The 16,635-nt window shown below is 31.8% G+C and overlaps 2 protein-coding genes and 2 pseudogenes across 5 annotated transcripts; 1 reads left to right on the top strand and 3 right to left on the bottom strand.

The window, feature by feature from the left end:
• Positions 1-78: 78 nt before the first annotated feature.
• Positions 79-3,339, bottom strand: LOC111282573 (myb family transcription factor MOF1-like). 2 transcript variants are annotated; one of them, XM_089760602.1, is made up of 7 exons: positions 3,146-3,339; positions 2,626-3,032; positions 2,440-2,516; positions 2,327-2,363; positions 1,795-1,942; positions 1,260-1,530; positions 79-494 (listed from the first exon to the last, which is right to left on the bottom strand). In XM_089760602.1, the coding sequence occupies exons 2-7, from the start codon at positions 2,759-2,761 to the stop codon at positions 192-194; spliced, it is 972 nt and encodes a 323-aa protein (XP_089616728.1). In that variant the 5' UTR covers positions 2,762-3,032; positions 3,146-3,339; the 3' UTR covers positions 79-191. The 2 variants fall into 2 exon arrangements, with proteins under 2 accessions (XP_089616728.1, XP_022726444.1); XM_022870709.2 differs by having other exon boundaries at positions 1,795-1,957; positions 3,146-3,286.
• Positions 3,340-8,321: 4,982 nt separating this feature from the next.
• LOC111283090 (NADH dehydrogenase [ubiquinone] 1 beta subcomplex subunit 7 pseudogene) lies at positions 8,322-10,583 on the bottom strand (annotated as a pseudogene). The gene is made up of 2 exons (XR_016342092.1): positions 10,157-10,583; positions 8,322-8,605 (listed from the first exon to the last, which is right to left on the bottom strand). The product of XR_016342092.1 is annotated as an NADH dehydrogenase [ubiquinone] 1 beta subcomplex subunit 7 pseudogene (transcript).
• Positions 10,584-11,269: 686 nt separating this feature from the next.
• Positions 11,270-12,485, top strand: LOC111282702 (short-chain dehydrogenase reductase ATA1-like). The gene is made up of 4 exons (XM_089760369.1): positions 11,270-11,327; positions 11,818-12,066; positions 12,125-12,298; positions 12,394-12,485. The coding sequence occupies exons 1-4, from the start codon at positions 11,270-11,272 to the stop codon at positions 12,483-12,485; spliced, it is 573 nt and encodes a 190-aa protein (XP_089616495.1).
• A 56-nt stretch (positions 12,486-12,541) lies between these two features.
• Positions 12,542-16,360, bottom strand: LOC111282701 (protein NRT1/ PTR FAMILY 8.3-like; annotated as a pseudogene). The gene is made up of 5 exons (XR_016342091.1): positions 16,175-16,360; positions 15,954-16,059; positions 15,638-15,855; positions 14,490-15,046; positions 12,542-13,566 (listed from the first exon to the last, which is right to left on the bottom strand). The product of XR_016342091.1 is annotated as a protein NRT1/ PTR FAMILY 8.3-like (transcript).
• Between the last annotated feature and the right edge of the window lie 275 nt (positions 16,361-16,635).

Here is a 16,635-nt window from a genome sequence, read left to right as displayed (position 1 = left end):
TTGATACTTTTATGAATTATAGAAGTTTATGTATAGACTGGAAATTGATGCAATTCCTAGGATAAACTCAATTACTAGTTTAGAAATAATAGTAAAAGAAATTATGAACATAATCAAAGTGTATCGAAGAACAATCCGGCTTGACTCATTGGTTCTAATTAGTTTATCTCAAAAGAGAAAAAAAATAAACATTAGTTGCCACAAAGAGCAATAGATAGATCTAAGTTTAGACTACATTGGGTGCAGGAAGAGCCCAAGCAGTCTTTATAATTAGACAAGGAGTACGATGAGAATGCCTCGCTGCAGCTGATTTCACTTGTGGAAGAAGCCCTACTTCTCTGGGAAGATGGATGATGCAATGAGAGTGACAATGATAATTCACAGCCACCGCCTTCTTCTTCGTCTTCGTCGCCTAAGAGTCTCTTTACATTGAGTTCAACATGTTTACCGGTTTGCTCCACTGCGTGTTTGTGCTCTTCTTCAACCATGGCAACCTGAAACGTGGAAAATTCTGGCTTGATTAGTACTAAATGCATTTTTTTTTTCATGTCGACTTGAATGCCATAATCCATGCACGGTGTGGCCATATTTCAGAACTGAAAAAATCCTGGGTAAATTTCACGGAAATGAACCAGTCATAGAATGGGGAAACATTTACTACGAAGGCAAAAACTAGTAAAAAGCTGTAAAAAATGGATAAGATAATTAAAAATCTGAGTTGATTCAGGAAAAATGTTACTTATGGAAGGAAGAGAACCATGAAATTCAATAAAGACTAGGCCCACCACTTTTAATCTTTAAAGACTGTTAGTTCTAAAGAAGTAATGTCTGGTCCAATGCAATAAAGGTTCCTTTTGAATTTCCATTCTGGTTGCCCCACAAGGGGGTCCCCTGTTCATTAGAATTACAGTGGACCACAGAATGTAAGAACCAAGAACTCTATCAATCAGAAAGCTTCATGACAAATTTTTAGATGTTTTGCTTGTCATGAACTGGTGTTGAAGTGAAAACACTATGTAACCAGACCTATTGGAAGGCAAGTAGGCCTAGAAGGCAGGGATATTCACCGTTACCACTGGTCATAAGAGCCACATTGTGTGTGGAAACTAGCTATATAAAACAAGCCCAACCTTCCATGAACTGGTTGGAATTTAAAAAGTCGGAACCAAACCAACGATACACTCAAGATCACAAAGAAAAGCTGGCAAAAGAAATATATCAGGGAGAGAGAGAAGGAAATGTGGGTTTCTGTAGTGTACCTTACGCAAACCAGATTCTTCCGCTGCATATTTGAAAGAGTTGAGGTCGCAAAGATCATGTGGAAGGGAGAAGGTTATGGATTGACCGTGAGAATGATCAGACTGGGTGCGCTCCAATGTGAAAGCACCATTACCCACCTTTATTCCCTTATGCATAGCTATGATCCGCAGAAAATCATCAAAAGAGTACGGATTTGAGACTGTCTCATATATCCCTTGGCTGCATTGCAGTTTCTGATCAGAGATTGAACTCCGGGTCTCAATTCTAGCTCTGGAAGGGGGGTTAAAAAAAAAAAGAAAAAAGAAATCAAACAAAAAGAATTTTAGAGGGAAAAGAAAAAGTAGTAGCTGAAAAGAATAGATCATGCAATACAATTTTTTGTTTGTATGTTTCTTGCACTACACTATTAACTTGAGAATAAAAGAAAGCATTACAGGTGTTGAGGATGACACTTCGTGGCCTCATGAATCAACTTTTTTCTTTTTTATATTTGAAAAGTCTGTACCCCATGATCAGGGATAGAGCTAAGCTGACCTTTTCGAAGGAAGTGGACTGTGGATCAAATTAGAATCTGATTCTTCAATGGGCTTTGAAGTTGAGTGAAAACCCATATCATTTACTTCATCAACACATCCATCATGGCTCTCAAAAGATTGTTTTCTTCGATGGGTTGAACTCCTATCTGTCATTGAGAGACCTAACACACCAACACAGAAATCAAACAAAGGTAAAGGGATGTTGCCATTATTCATGGTTTGATTTTATTCAGAAAACATTGAGAAGCAGCTACAGTCAAGGAATTAACGGGGTTATGGGTTTTCATCATACATGCCAATAGTAGAAGATTTGCAAGTAAACAAGCTAATGGATGTTCTCATCTATTTTGGTATCAAGTAAATAAGAGAGAAAGGAGATAATAAATAAAGTGATACATCTACTCTTTACCAAAAGACAACCATTAGAAGAAAAAATCATGGAAAAAAAAATGCTTTTTAAAGGAGAGTTAATTATAAATATTTGTGATAGTGCATATGGGAAAGGAGTAAAAAAGAGGTAAGATATATACCTTGTCTGCCGAGATCACCTCTCATGCTCCGATACATCTGGTTACAAGGAATGGAAACCCATGTGAACACAACGAGCAAAGGACAACGAATGATAATATATAAAAATTTCAACCTGAAGGTGGCTTTTCAAATGTGAAATGGTGAGCCCTTTCACACCCATGAGTTGAAGAACAAGTTTTGGCGTAGCTTCTGGCAGAAACGTCGATGTCAACAGAAGAAACCATTAGCACTATGATAACTCAAAGACCAAAAGAAACAAGACGAAGAGAAAGGAAACAAAAAGAAAAAAGGAACTTACTGGCTTGACCACCAAGCTTTTCGATGGCATGAACAAAACAGTGATGAAGTTCAGGTGTCCATCTTAAACGAGGCACCTTTGATCTTCTATACTGCCTCACTTTACCACTCCTCCCACAACTACCCATTTTCTTCATTTTTCAATCTCCTCAAAAATTCTTTCTTTTCTTTTCTTTAAAACCTTCTGATAATTTAAAACAAAAACAGCTCAAATGGGTACCCCAAAATCACTCCTTTTTGCCCAAAGGTATATCCTTTCAAAACTTTCACCAAGAAGATTCTCCGCAAAGAAACCCTTTAGTACGATCACTTTCAGGTTTTTGTGCTATATTTTAAGTCATGGTTCATTCAATCTTGTTGGAATTGTCTAGGTACAAAGCAGCAACATAGGCACAAAGTGCAGAAGCCCTTTGAAGAAAAGCAAAAGAAGGAAAAATAAACGAAACAACCAAAGGAAAGAGACAGATCACGAGAAAAGGAACAGACGAAGCTGTAAATTCCTGAAGGAGCACTGATAATACCTGCCTACTGCTGGCTTTGTTCTGTTTCTATACTCTATAATCTCTGCACACTTTCAAAAAAAAAAAAAATGCAAAACCAAAATGAAAATCCCATCACGAGTTTCTGATCTGCCTTCCTTTTAAATCATTGCCTCTACCCAACAGCCTTACTTTGACCTTTGCTTCCCCATCTCTCTGAATATATACAGAGCTGTCAGATACATGTCCATACAAATATACTAATATTTATATTATTTTATTTTCTACAAATTCTCAGATTGTAATACTGCCAACGTCGTATGATCACAAAAAGGCCCCATCAAAATATTCCTAACTTTCTTCATTATTTTTCCACAACAAGGGAAAGGGTCACGGTTTAGGACACCCATTTGACGATGCTGCCATAAAAGAATGTTAGTACCCTCCGATCCAATTTGTTTGTTTTATATTATTTTTATGAAGCTTAAAAAAAAATTTAATTTTAATGTTTTTAATATTAAAATCAAATTTTTTATAAAATTTAAATTTCAGAATTTTAATATTAAAAAGTAAAAAATTCATAAAAATAATTTTAAAATATAAAAAAATAAAAATTTTAGATGTTAAAAAAAATTTATGACATAACTTTAAAACATCTCAAAAAAATGTATGCATAAATAAAATGGGAATGAGAGAATTCCATTTTTCTACTACACATGTTTTTAAATGATGGTTTTACCCTCGTTTAAGGTTACATGAGGTGCTCTTAATTAGGGTTTAGTTGAAGTCAAGTCATTGAATTATGAATAATAAAACTTGAAAGGTTTTTATTTTTCTGATTGACGAGACATTTTAATTTATAAAAATTTAAATAAAAAAATTATCTCATTTTAATATTATAACATATTATAAGTTTAATTTATATTATATTTATAAATCGTTCATAAAAAATTAATAATAATATAAATTAAATATAAATTTTATAAATAAAATATTTTATTTTTATTAACTCAATCAATTACAAATATAGTGTGATAACACGTGCCGTTTTGATATTTTTTAACTCACCTTCACAATGATATGCAAAATACCAAAACCTTATTGACAAGTCACAAAATTAAATTATTGTACATACTCAAACTTGGATTAATTCTGGGGTAGATGCAAAGTTGAATGAGTGATCTATGATTTTTTTAGGGTGATTAGTCAAATGTACCAATTTTTTATTTTTCTATACGCCACATGAAGATAATGGGAGTATTTAATTTTTGTATATAGATTTTGTATGAAAAATTTGCAACATTTATAATTTACTTAAGCAATTGGACCACCAAATTTGAAAAATAAAAATTGATTTCATATTTTTTTTTAGTTTCAAGTTTTATTAGATGTAAATTTGATTGTTTAATTAAGTTTTAATTTATTAATTGATTATTTAATAATATAATAATTAATTATGAATGAATATAATATTTAATTATGAATATAATTTTTAAAAAAATTGCCATAATTTTGATAGGAAGATCTACACCGTCAATTTTTCCAATGGCATAACGAAGGAAACGGATCTGGAGGAAAAGTCAACGGTGTCAGTGAAATAATGAGAAAAGAGGGACTGGGACCAGCGGATAAATAAGTTTCTGTACATAGAAATTTGGGAACATGGAATTTGGATTGTGAAGACTGAGTCGAGACAACCAATCACGACGTTGTCATTAGTTTTGTTTGCAGAGAGCCGGTGCCGTCTATTGGACAAACACCGCATTTTATTACAACAACTACCATTTTTAATTAAAATTAAAATGCAAAAACTCCTAATGGTCAACTAAAAATGAATATAGCCAATAGAAATTATGGTTCAAATTTAAGGTTTGAATATAAAATATTTAAGTTTGAATTTTTACAATTATTGATAGATTATTTGTAAATTTAAAAAATTTTAAAAAATTTATAAATTTTTTTTATAAATTGACAATTTACTATGATTTTAAAGATAAAATAAAAAAATTTTTCTTAAATTTTAATTGACCAATAAAAAAGAGTAAATTATTAAGCTAAAACGCTTAACATTAATGGACATTGAACCCAAATTCAATTCAACCAAAGCTTATCTTTAAACTCTATTTTAATTTGATGATTTGATTTTGATTGAATTTTTTTTTTGTAAGAAAAAATTTAATGATAGATAAATTATTCAATCTCTTAGATCAAGATAAAATGTGTCGTAAATGATAGTTTAAGACAAATAATTGTAAGTCATACATTCAAGATGACTATAACAAGTGATAATCGGTAAGACTCAAATCCAAGATCTCTTCGTAAAAAAAATGAACATAATCGATTGAATCAACTATCTATTAGTTTTGATTGAATATTTATTTATGTAATTTTTACGAATAGCTTGCGAATATAGTTAATTTTTATTTGTTTATATTTATTTATTAAATTTAATAAATAATTTTAAATTATATTTTTATTTTTTATTAAATAAATAAGATACAAATTAAAATTTATTTGATTTATTTATGTTTATAAATAAATTCATTTATAATTTATTTATTATTCATTCATTTATTATATATTTATTATTTATTTCTTATTTATTTATAATAATAATAATAAATTATATTTTTATCATTTATTTTAATTTTATTTTAAGGTTTGTTTAAAGTTTTCTATTTAAATTTATTTAATTATAATTTAATTATTATTTATTGATATATTCATTTATATATATTCATGAACATATTTATTTAACATTTATAAATAAATTATTTTAATTTAATTAAATTTAATATGAACCTAACTCAAATATTTTATCATTCGAACAAATTGAACTTGAATAAATAAAATAATTTTTTTACCAATCACCAATCAAATTTAATTATTTTTACAAATAAATGAATAAATCATAAATATAAATTCATTTAAAATCCAAAAAAACGCCATCCACAATATATTGTCAATCTGAAATTCTGAACGTTGAAAGTTGAAAAAAAAAAAAGAATGGCAAGAAATGAAGAGATGGGTAAAAAAAGAATGGCAAGAAATGAAGAGATGGATAGGGATGAATAAAAGTCGGTTTAAATTGATTAGATTAATTAAAATTGAATAAATTCAGTTGAATCGATTTGGTTTATTCGATTTTAGTTATAATCAATTTTTTAAATCGATTAAATTAGTTAATTCGATCAATTTTTGATTTTTAAAATTGATAATCGCACTAACCGAATTAACCGATTTTCTAATAATTAATAAAAAAAATGAATAATTAAATTGATTGTAATAAAATTAAAAATAATAATAAAAGTTATTATACTTATAATTTAAAAAATTATTATAATTGTGATTAAAAAAAATTTTAATAAAAATTTTATATTAACATAATTTTATTAAAATTGATATTTAAATTTAACTAATAATATAATAAAATTTAATCACGTTACATCGAAAATGTGATAAAAATCAAAATGGAAAGTTAATCGCCATTTAAGCAAGTTATGAGAAATGGATTTCTTCATCAACTTTTTTCTCAATTTTGTTTTTGAAAAATTATTTAATAAACTCATAATAAAATTTTTTAATTTTATAAATAAAGTTAAAATAGCGACACATATTTTATTTTTTATGAATTATTTTTTAAAAATATATATTAAAAAATATGTACCATTATTTTAATTCTGTTTATATAATTAAAATTTTTTATTATTAATATATTGAATAATTTTTTTTATATTTTAAAATTTTTTTTGGGGCTCGGACATCCGACCCACGTGAGCTTTTGTAATATAATATGACCAGCTACGCCTAGTAAGGATTGACATTCACTTTGCTAACCCATTTTTGTCAAAAAGATGAGTCACTTACAATTTGGTTGTCTTTATGTGCATGGAAACACGGAGAAGAGTTGCAGTGTTGGGAAAATATTAGAATATTATTGCATATGTTTATTGTGATTTTAATTAATTATAGGGAATGGACAATGATTGAAGAATAAGCGTTCCTATCATCTTGACTTTTTCTACTTCCAAGGATTTTGAATTAGGTACAACTTTGAATAATTGTGTTTATCTTTTTCCACCTTTTTGGTCATGCAAATCATGCGGGGGTGACTAAAGTTTGGTCAATTTTTTTGGTCTTTTAGATTTATAATTGGAACAAATAAATATATTAGTTTATCTAAGTTTTTTATTGGCTTTTCTCTTTCACAAAAAGCTAATTTAAAAAAATAATTATAAAAAAAAATGTCATCTTAGTAATTTTATTTGTAGAATTTAAAAGAATACATAATTCAGTATTTATACATTCCCGAAAGGTCATGTAGGGAATATTATTATGATGACTGAAGAAAATAGGATCCATTTCTTTAGACTTTCTATCCAGCTTGTACAAGAAAAGATTGTTTGGTGTTTGTTTTTCTAACCATTATTCATGCACGTAACCAGCCGTTAAAACCAAAAATAAAAAATAAAAAACGTGAGAAATCCACAAAAATATTGATTCTGAAAAATCCACAAAAATCAAAAGTATTGAGTTATGTTTTACGCTTTTGAAGCTTCCATGATATTTCATTACAACTAAAAATCTATTTAAATGAACGATAAAATTAAAAAATATAATAAAAAATATTATAATTATAATTGAAAAATATTATTGTTATTATGATTGAAAAAAATTTTATGTTGAATAAATTTAATTAAAATTAATATTTTTATTCAAATGACAAAACAATAAGCTCAACTATATACCACGTCAGATATACATAAAATTCAAATCCCCGCAAAAACTTCTGACCAATAATACAAATTATTTATCTATTATATATAAAATTCTCCACTACACGTGTCCCACAATTCTAAAATCATAAAAATGTTATTATTTTTATTTAATATATATTATATATCCACGGAATTTGACTTCTCCCTCACCCAACCCAACCCAACCCAACCCAAACCAACCTTGCCGTTTATATTCTTACATTCCCTTCAGTACAATGTTGTCTTTGTCTCACTTTTTAGCTAGTTTGCCGTCCGCTTTTTCCCCTTCGGCATTGTCTAGAAAGAGATTGCTTTTTCTGTTTCTTATATTCAAAGATGAAGATGTTGGGTGTGATAAATAATCTTGATCATCCACTATTTGTCGTCATTGAGAAGTGACTTTAAACAAATCTTCACCCACTTTTGAGCAAAGAAACAAGATGAAAAATCAGACCAAAAAGTTAACAACCATTGAATAATACATCATATTTGTGTGAAATTATTTGCACTTGTCAAACATTACTCGGATATGAAGAAATCAGAAACTTTCACATTTTGCATTTTGTTTCAGGATTGCCTCTTTGGAAATTCGAAAATCAAACATTGTCCTTCAAATTAACAGTAAAAAATCATGTCAACTTTGCTGAGCAACTTTATTCCACATACAAGGTTGACAAACAGTCTCCAATTTCCCTCGGATAACAGTGACAAACATCCAGCATCCACCAAAGCAGTTTAAACCTTCCTGCCACATTTTTAAACCATGGAGAGTGAAATAGAAAACCATGAAAGCAAAGTGTAATATCAGAACTAAAAAAAAAAAAAAAAAAAGACACTAATCCAAAAGTGAAAATAATATCAGTGGAATGCATTCTTGGCAACTAAATAGCCACAAGATTGAAGCAACAAATTTCATCAAGACGGCATCTAAAACAATTGCAGTGCATTCTTCATCTCTTTAATCTTCTATATGAAACAACTATAGTTCTTTTTTTTTTTTGGATAAATCTTTTAGAAAAATGATTCTTAATATTTGTTCCTTCTATTAAGTTTGTTTTAGTAACAAATTATTTTCTATAAAGATTCTTGACAACAAATGGTCCCATCCTCTAAACTTATAAATTAAAGCACTTTCAAATGTTGACCAAACATTGCCATCAGCTTAGACATTCAGGTCAGCACAATGCACTGGGGGGCATGTTAAGTAATAACTGGGGGCCATCAACTTTTCCAGATCTGCATGTATAACCTCAGTGCTTTCCAGTTAAACTTCAATTTCTGCTTTACACTGTAATTACACTATCTTATACTGACCATAATGAATGTATTTTCATTGGCTAAACCTACTATTTCATTGAAATAAAAGCAAAGAGCCTAATTATAAAAGCCAACTATTTTTGCATGCATAACTAACTTCACTGGTCAAGATACCCCCCAAAAAATACGAAGGTAACTGGAAAAAACACCACGTATACATCCAACTGCTTGCCAAACATAATATGCAATCTCATTAATCAAGATTCAAAAAACATTGCAAAACATTAGCCATCACATGACTATTCATAGTCTTAATCAAACCCATTTTTTTGAGGTTGTACATCAACATGAAGTCCAGAATGTGTGTTGTTCTCAATCTCCCTACAAGAATCCGATATTCTAAGCCTTAGGCAAGAACAACCTAATACCATTTCCAAAATCTTCAAAATGAAATGCCAAATCAAACGTAATTTTATGGACTAATGGACCCCAACGCAAAAATCCAATCAAATACCACATGAACCAAAAAAAAAAAAAAAAACCCGATAACCACCACACTCTGACATTAACAGACCCAAAGAAAAAGGAGTCCCTTATTAGAAGGAAACCAGTAAAACCCTTCGAAGTATTGATAATGGAGTGCCAGATTGTCTAGAAATTCATTAATTTCACGTTCAACAAGAAAAAGAAAACATTTAAACGCTTCAATTCAATACTAAGACCAAACAGGGAATTTTTATTGAAAATTTGACAGCAAAAACTTGATTAAAACAAAGTCCTAAAAAAGTTAATAAACAATAAAAAGAAAAAAAAAATCATCGATCATACAATAAACCGGTGGTCAATTGAAAAACGCGACAAGACAAAATTTAACCTAACTAAAAACCCCCAAATTTTGGAACTTTAAAACCCTTAATCTAAAATCAAAGAACCCATGAACAAATTATGCGGGAAAACATCAATCAACAAAAACCCATTTAACAGAATCATCCGAAAGCCCCCAAGGGGGAAAAAAAGAAGAAATGAAAATTTGACTGACCGTGGAAGTAGAGCTTAAGCATTAGCAGTTTTGGGAACGAGAGGAATAGAGCCGCTTTGTTTCCCAGCCTGTTTCAACTTGTCCTCTTCTTCACGGATTTTCTGCATCTGCAGCATTCGCTCCATGACGAGCTCGTACTCGCACTTCTCATAGGTATGGCGTTCGATCTCGCATTTCCAAGGTAAGTAAAACTCAGCTTGGCGACACTTGTTGAGTGGGATGAGAAGGTGGGCGCATTGGTCTCTGTATGGGATGGGGACCTTGTTCTCCACCATCTCTGCCTGGGTTGCAATCATCTTCTTCGACGAACCCCCCACTTCCATTTTTCTCTGTTTGCTATGTTTTGTTTGGAACAAATACTTGGGTTATGAAATGCCTGGGCTTTTTTTTTCCCTTTTCTCGGACCCTCCAAGCTTGGTCTAATGACTTTGGATCTTCCACAATTGCGATGCGTTTGTTCTGTTTAGGTAAGGTATGAAGTACAGCAGTAATATTACAAGCGGTAACTCTTTTTTCCTTGCCATTTACCGTTTCGATAAAATTAACCATTTATTGTTTAGATTAATCTTCATGCAAGTCTGTTGCATGTGATATTAATTGTTGAGGTAAATTTCGGTCGTGTTATTGCATTTTGCGTATAATTTTATATAAGTTTATCAGTTTGAAAAATATATAATTTGTCTCAAAATTTTTAATTTTATAAAATAATTAAGTTTTTTAGTGTTAAAAATCTTATTTAAAAATTATTTTAGATTTAAAAAATCAATATTTTTAAATATTTATATAAAATAACATTTTATAATAATTTTATTTTTTTTTTTAAAATATAACAAATCTATTAATAATTAAAAATTTTAAATATCTAATATTAAATAAAAAATTACAATTATAAATATACTAATATATAAATATATGTATAATTGTCTATGGTGTTTTTGAGTTGTCTTACCTAGAAGAAGGTGAGTTGTCTTAGCTGGAAGGAGGTGAGATTAGAGGGAAAAAATTAGAGCCGGAAGCCAGAGAATTTTGCCAGGGGCATAGGAGTTAATACTTCGAGGCACAATCCAACGCTCAAACCAGTCTTACACTTGAAGTAAGGAAAGAAGGAGAGAGATGCCGATGCAAATGATGAAATGTGTGAATGAAGCTTTTAACGGAAGGAAAACTCAAAGTCTGTAGTGAGCTTCTCTCTTACATATCTGATTTGTCAATAATTTTATGTACAAAATTAAGAGGTGATGATTTGATTGAGACAATTGATAATTAATGAGATGTTTATATAGAACTCGAGATAAATTTATATGTATAAATGTGAATAACATTTAATGATTTTAGATAGATATGTACTGCATATAATGATTTTAAATAAATTAAATATCAAGTGATCAATTTTAAAATGATTATCTTGATAGATTATCAGTGGAATTTTATATGAATATTTTCTTTGGTGATGGATAAATCATTTCTTTAAGAACAGATGACGTAACTATTTAAATGCGTTTTATTTAAATGACTCAAATGTATGATTGTATGGATCAAACCATAACTAAATTAACCGTTTGATCAATTAACTTAGGGATAACAATAATAAAATAAATATATTAAACATATAATGTTATTTATTGCGTTCAATTTGATTTTAGATATTATAATACTTATAGATTTATGCTTGGCAATCAATCTACCATTGCGATGTAGCAATTGGATCAATTCCGAGAAACATCTGATCCCAATCAATCTGCTTGGCAACGTACACGGAGTCAAGCATGCAGCACGAGCCATGCTGAGATGCAAAACAAAAGGTTCCATCATATGCACGTCGAGCTCTGCAGGCGTCATGGGATGTTTGGCATCTCACCCCTACTCTATGTCAAAAGCTGCTATCATTGGATTGATGCGAACTGCGGCGTGTGAGTGAGGCGAGCATGGAATTCGTGTGAATTGCATCTCCTCATGGTGTCCCTACAGATATGCTCGTCAATGGTTACAGAATTTTCCAGGGGAATGAAACAACTTCTGAACAAGTGAGTGGACTTGTTGGTGAAGATGTGGCGCAAGCTGCAGTGTTCCTGGCATCTGATGGTGCTGGATTCATAACAGCTGGTAATCTTGTTATTGATGGGGGACATACTTCCGCTTGCAGTACACTGAGTTTTATCTACCGATAGCAGATGCCGCGATATCGAACAATTTAACCCGTCACATTTGCATTGTTCTATATGAAAAATATTTAATAGTATCAGCAACGATTATCAATCTTATGTATGCTAATCCTGAAAACAGAGCGGTATTGGACAAGCTGTTTAAAAACAGAGCTATGAAACCTTAATTCATTGAACAAACGACGCTTGAAACTGTCCAGTAACATGCATGAATGCCAACAACTTCAATCAAACAATAATAGTTGTACTACATCTATATTTTATGTACAATATGTGAGAATCTGCCCAGTATAGAAAGCAAGATTAATGCTTTCAGAAGCAATTCATTTAATCCAAAGATACAAATATTTGCTTTTGAATGTGGAAGGATGTCCTTAGATTGAAATGCATGCACTTTTTACCCACAATTTCAGCTGAATTTCTCCCCATAAGAGAAGAGGAACCTTAAGAAGACTTCTGCTTGTACTTCATAGCGCAGACAGCGTAGACCAACATATTTAAGAAGCTAAGACCAGCCACGAGCCAGAAGAAATAGTCGAGATGACCCTCATTCAGGTTGTCTGGTATCCAACCAGTCTGACCATCTTTTGTTGTGAAGTAAGTTACAAGAGTCAGAATAAAAGAACTCAGGTAATTCCCCAACGATATAGTTAGAAGTGAAAATGCAGTCCATAAGCTCCGCATGGCATCAGGAGATTGATCGTAGAAGAACTCAAGCTGTCCGATAAATGTGCAGACCTCTGCAGCACCCAACAAGAAATATTGAGGTATTTGCCAAAATATACAAAGTGGTACGGCAACCTCTTTATCAACCAGCCCTAGCTCTTCTGCAAGCTGCAATCTCCAGACCTCCACCACAGAAGCAGCTGACATGCATAGGACAGAAATAAAGAGACCAATTCCCATACGCTGCAACCCTGAGAAGCCCCTTTCCTTGCAATTGGGACAATGACCCTATCATAGATGGGAACCCAGAAAATAACACTGATAACATCAAAAGTTGAGAGAGAAGCAGGAGGAATAGTGAAAGAACCAATTGATGTGTCCATCATCATCCCTTGTTCTACAAACATAGTTGACATTTGGGCATATGCAGCAGAGAAGACAATTCCAGTAGCCCATATGGGAAACATACGGATCAAGATTTTCAATTCCTCAACTTGTGTTACAGTGCAAAGCTTCCATGGATTTGAGAAGTCCCCACTTTTGATCTCAGCATCAGTGAGTGTGGCAGCTTTATCTAGGCACCTGCAACAAGATGGACTTAGCAAAACTAGCAATGTTATAGGTGTTAGGACTTCAAGACACTTGTCTAAAAAAAAAGAAACAGGGATTTCATGATACACTATTTGAAACTTCAATGAATAATAAATAAGTAACCAACATGTCCATGGATGAAAATTGCTTAAATTAGTGATAATTTCAGATAAAACTTACTCCAATATGTGCATCAGCAAGTCAAGAACAACTTCCAGAAGATAGTCAGAACCGGCCTAAAAAGAAAAGACGACGACAACTACAATGGATTTCTTTAAAATGTGGGAATACAAGAAAAGAGAAACAGAATTAAGAAAAAAGAAATCAATGCATCAAGTAGCATCCCAGCCAAAAATTATCACTCAGAATTCCAATAGTTCTCCTCCTCCTGTAGATAAATATGCATGGGTAAAACCATCTTTCTGTGTCATGATTTCATATAGTAAGTTTGTTCCTTAACAACCCAAGTTGTCAATTATCACAGTATGTAAAACATAAGCTGAGCATGTAGGATTTAACATATAAGAGAAAGCTTCTTGGCAGCATATGTTTCCACTATCATGCAGCAGGAAATGGTTGAAGAGAAAGGGGAATATAGAGAAGGAACTAGAAATAAAAAAAAAAAGGACAAAAACTCCCATGGAAATTGAAGATTACAAGGTGTTTGGTAGAGTGGTCAAATTGACATTAGGATATTTCGGCGGAGATAATCAATCAGTGATTCCTTATCATCCATTAAAGATTTCTCGTACATATTAATGTTGTCTGAACAGTTAGAGAATAAATCAATCTCAATTTCATTGGACCTCAAACAAAAAAATATATAAAGAGAATTTGTTTCTTATGTGAAACATAAGTAATATAAAATTAGAATAAATGATTCAAACAATTCACAAAATGTAGAAGAAATTTACTTCAACTCATCACTGTGGTCCAGTTTCCAACTCCCTTCAATGGCCGAGTGCTTGTCACCTGTTTCATATAGGAGACTCCTGTCTTCAGGTACCTTCAGATTCCATTTATGAAATGACGCAACCAAAACCTGGCACATTCTAGTAATAGGGCTTCCACCAGGTTTTTGAAATCTATAGAGAGGTGTGCCTGAGAAAAAACTTGCAATAGCAAGGCCCATAAACAATGCTGGAATGCCAAACCCTAGACCCCATCCAGCATTGTCCTGTATCCACACCACAAGAGTGGTTGACATCAGAGCGCCAATGTTGATAGAAAAATAGAACCAGTTGAAAAAGGACCCCTTCTCCACACTTTCTTTGGGATCAGTATCATCAAACTGATCTGCCCCAAAGGATGAGACACACGGTTTGATTCCACCAGCCCCTAATGCAATCAGATAAAGCCCAAAGAAATATACGGCATACTGAGCTGGAGTAGCTGAGGGACATATAGAACCCACACATTCAGCAGGTTTCAGTGCAGGAATTGATGCTGATAGAGCCAATGTACACATTCCCTATATAAAATAATAACTGTGTTATCCAATGCATTACAAATTAAATCAGCACACAAAGTAAGTCGCCCAATTTAACTTAATATAAATACCATAATTCATTAGTCAAGACTATGATTAGAGTAATTGCAATTTGATATTCTCACAAAGCCAAAAAGCAAATTCTCTACCACGAGCAGCAATGGAAGAGACAGAAAAAAAAAAGGGCTATGACTTCCTTCAAACATGTTACAAAATCTTGTGGTATTTAATCTTCGAAAAGGAGCCAAAAGTTAATCTCTTTGAATAAAACACTGAAGATACAGAGAAACCACTAACAATAAAATAGGAGAACCATGAACTTGAATCGCATGTGATGAAGTATGAAGGAAAGAAAACCAGGGTTAATGGCGCAATGTAATCTGTGAAATACACATGTCAAAGGAACAGAAACCAAAGGCCCTAATGCAGCTGGCTCAACTTCATGATAATTAATTCAGCATAATGAAGCAACAATTACATCATATAGATTAATGCATATACATAACTAATTGGACCATAAAACTAACAAGCATCTAAAGTGGAAACGGCAGAAATCAGAGTAAATTACATTACAATGAAGTAAATGGTGGAGAAAGCGGCAATTGTCCAATATTTTCCCCAATAAGCATCGGCTAAGACAGCTCCAATGAGAGGTGTAAGGTAGCAAGTTCCTTGCCAAGTAGTCACATTTCTTGCAGCTGATAAATTTCCTTCATGCAGTTTTTTGGTCAAGTAACTTACAAGATTAGCTGAAATCCCGCAATAAGCCAATCGTTCACAGCATTCATTAACTATAATTCTAGAATAGAAATGGTCAGAAATAAGATAAGCTTACTCAAATAAAACCCATTTAAAAGAAGAAAAAAGAAAAAGAAAATTTATAATTCACCCAAAATGAAAGGACATGCTTTCCAATTTCCAGTATTCTGCTTCAAAACCGGCCTCCCATTAAAGTCAACAGAGCCATCCCCAGTGTAAACTCCACTGCTTTCAACCTGGAAATAAAGATATTAAAACTAGTAACACCAACATAAACTCCAAGATAACAGGAAACGAAAACAAACCCAGAATTTTTTATGTGAAAAACGGGAAAAAGAAAAGGGAAAAAACCTGAACAAGTCCATTTTCCAAAAGCAATCTCTCTTCGTCGGTGGATCCCATGATTGTTTCGTCACTGAATCAATCTAAGTCGAAAGATTCAAAACTCCAATATTTCTAATTTGTTATGGAAAAATAAAATGAATTGAGCAAATAAATCTTACTTGCTGATGTAACCCATTAATAAACACTTATCTATTTGCCCAAAATAAATCTACCCAACTTCAAAGTCAGGTTTTTGACCGATGAACATCTTGCAGTCATATAAACTTTTAATTTTTCTTTGATTATATTCAACTTGTTACATACTTTTTTCAAATTACTTCTTTATGGAAGCTGTTCTGTGGTAACATAAAATAAATCTTCACAGGCTCCACCAACCCCTTGCAATACTATAAAATTCTAGTTGATGCAACAACAGGAATGTTTCGACTTCCAATACCATTTTTATATTCCGGCTCTCACAGAGGTTG

Source organism: Durio zibethinus, chromosome 5 (genome assembly GCF_047325235.1).
Source record: "Durio zibethinus cultivar Kanyao isolate XHJ-2024 chromosome 5, ASM4732523v1, whole genome shotgun sequence".
Classification (NCBI taxonomy): domain Eukaryota; kingdom Viridiplantae; phylum Streptophyta; class Magnoliopsida; order Malvales; family Malvaceae; genus Durio; species Durio zibethinus.
This window is presented reverse-complemented; position numbering and strand designations above follow the sequence as displayed.

Coding starts and splice junctions, on each gene's coding strand:
- LOC111282573 (XM_022870709.2), bottom strand. CDS start 2,761: ATGAAGAAAATGGGTAGTTGTGGGAGGAGTGGTAAAGTGAGGCAGTAT. Junction 1,531..1,794: donor AGTCCACTTCCTTCGAAAAG/GTCAGCTTAGCT, acceptor CCCCCCTTCCAG/AGCTAGAATTGAGACCCGGA. Junction 495..1,259: donor AAGAATCTGGTTTGCGTAAG/GTACACTACAGA, acceptor TCCACGTTTCAG/GTTGCCATGGTTGAAGAAGA.
- LOC111282702 (XM_089760369.1), top strand. CDS start 11,270: ATGCCGATGCAAATGATGAAATGTGTGAATGAAGCTTTTAACGGAAGG. Junction 11,328..11,817: donor TAACGGAAGGAAAACTCAAA/GTCTGTAGTGAG, acceptor TAATACTTATAG/ATTTATGCTTGGCAATCAAT. Junction 12,299..12,393: donor GGGACATACTTCCGCTTGCA/GTACACTGAGTT, acceptor AATATTTAATAG/TATCAGCAACGATTATCAAT.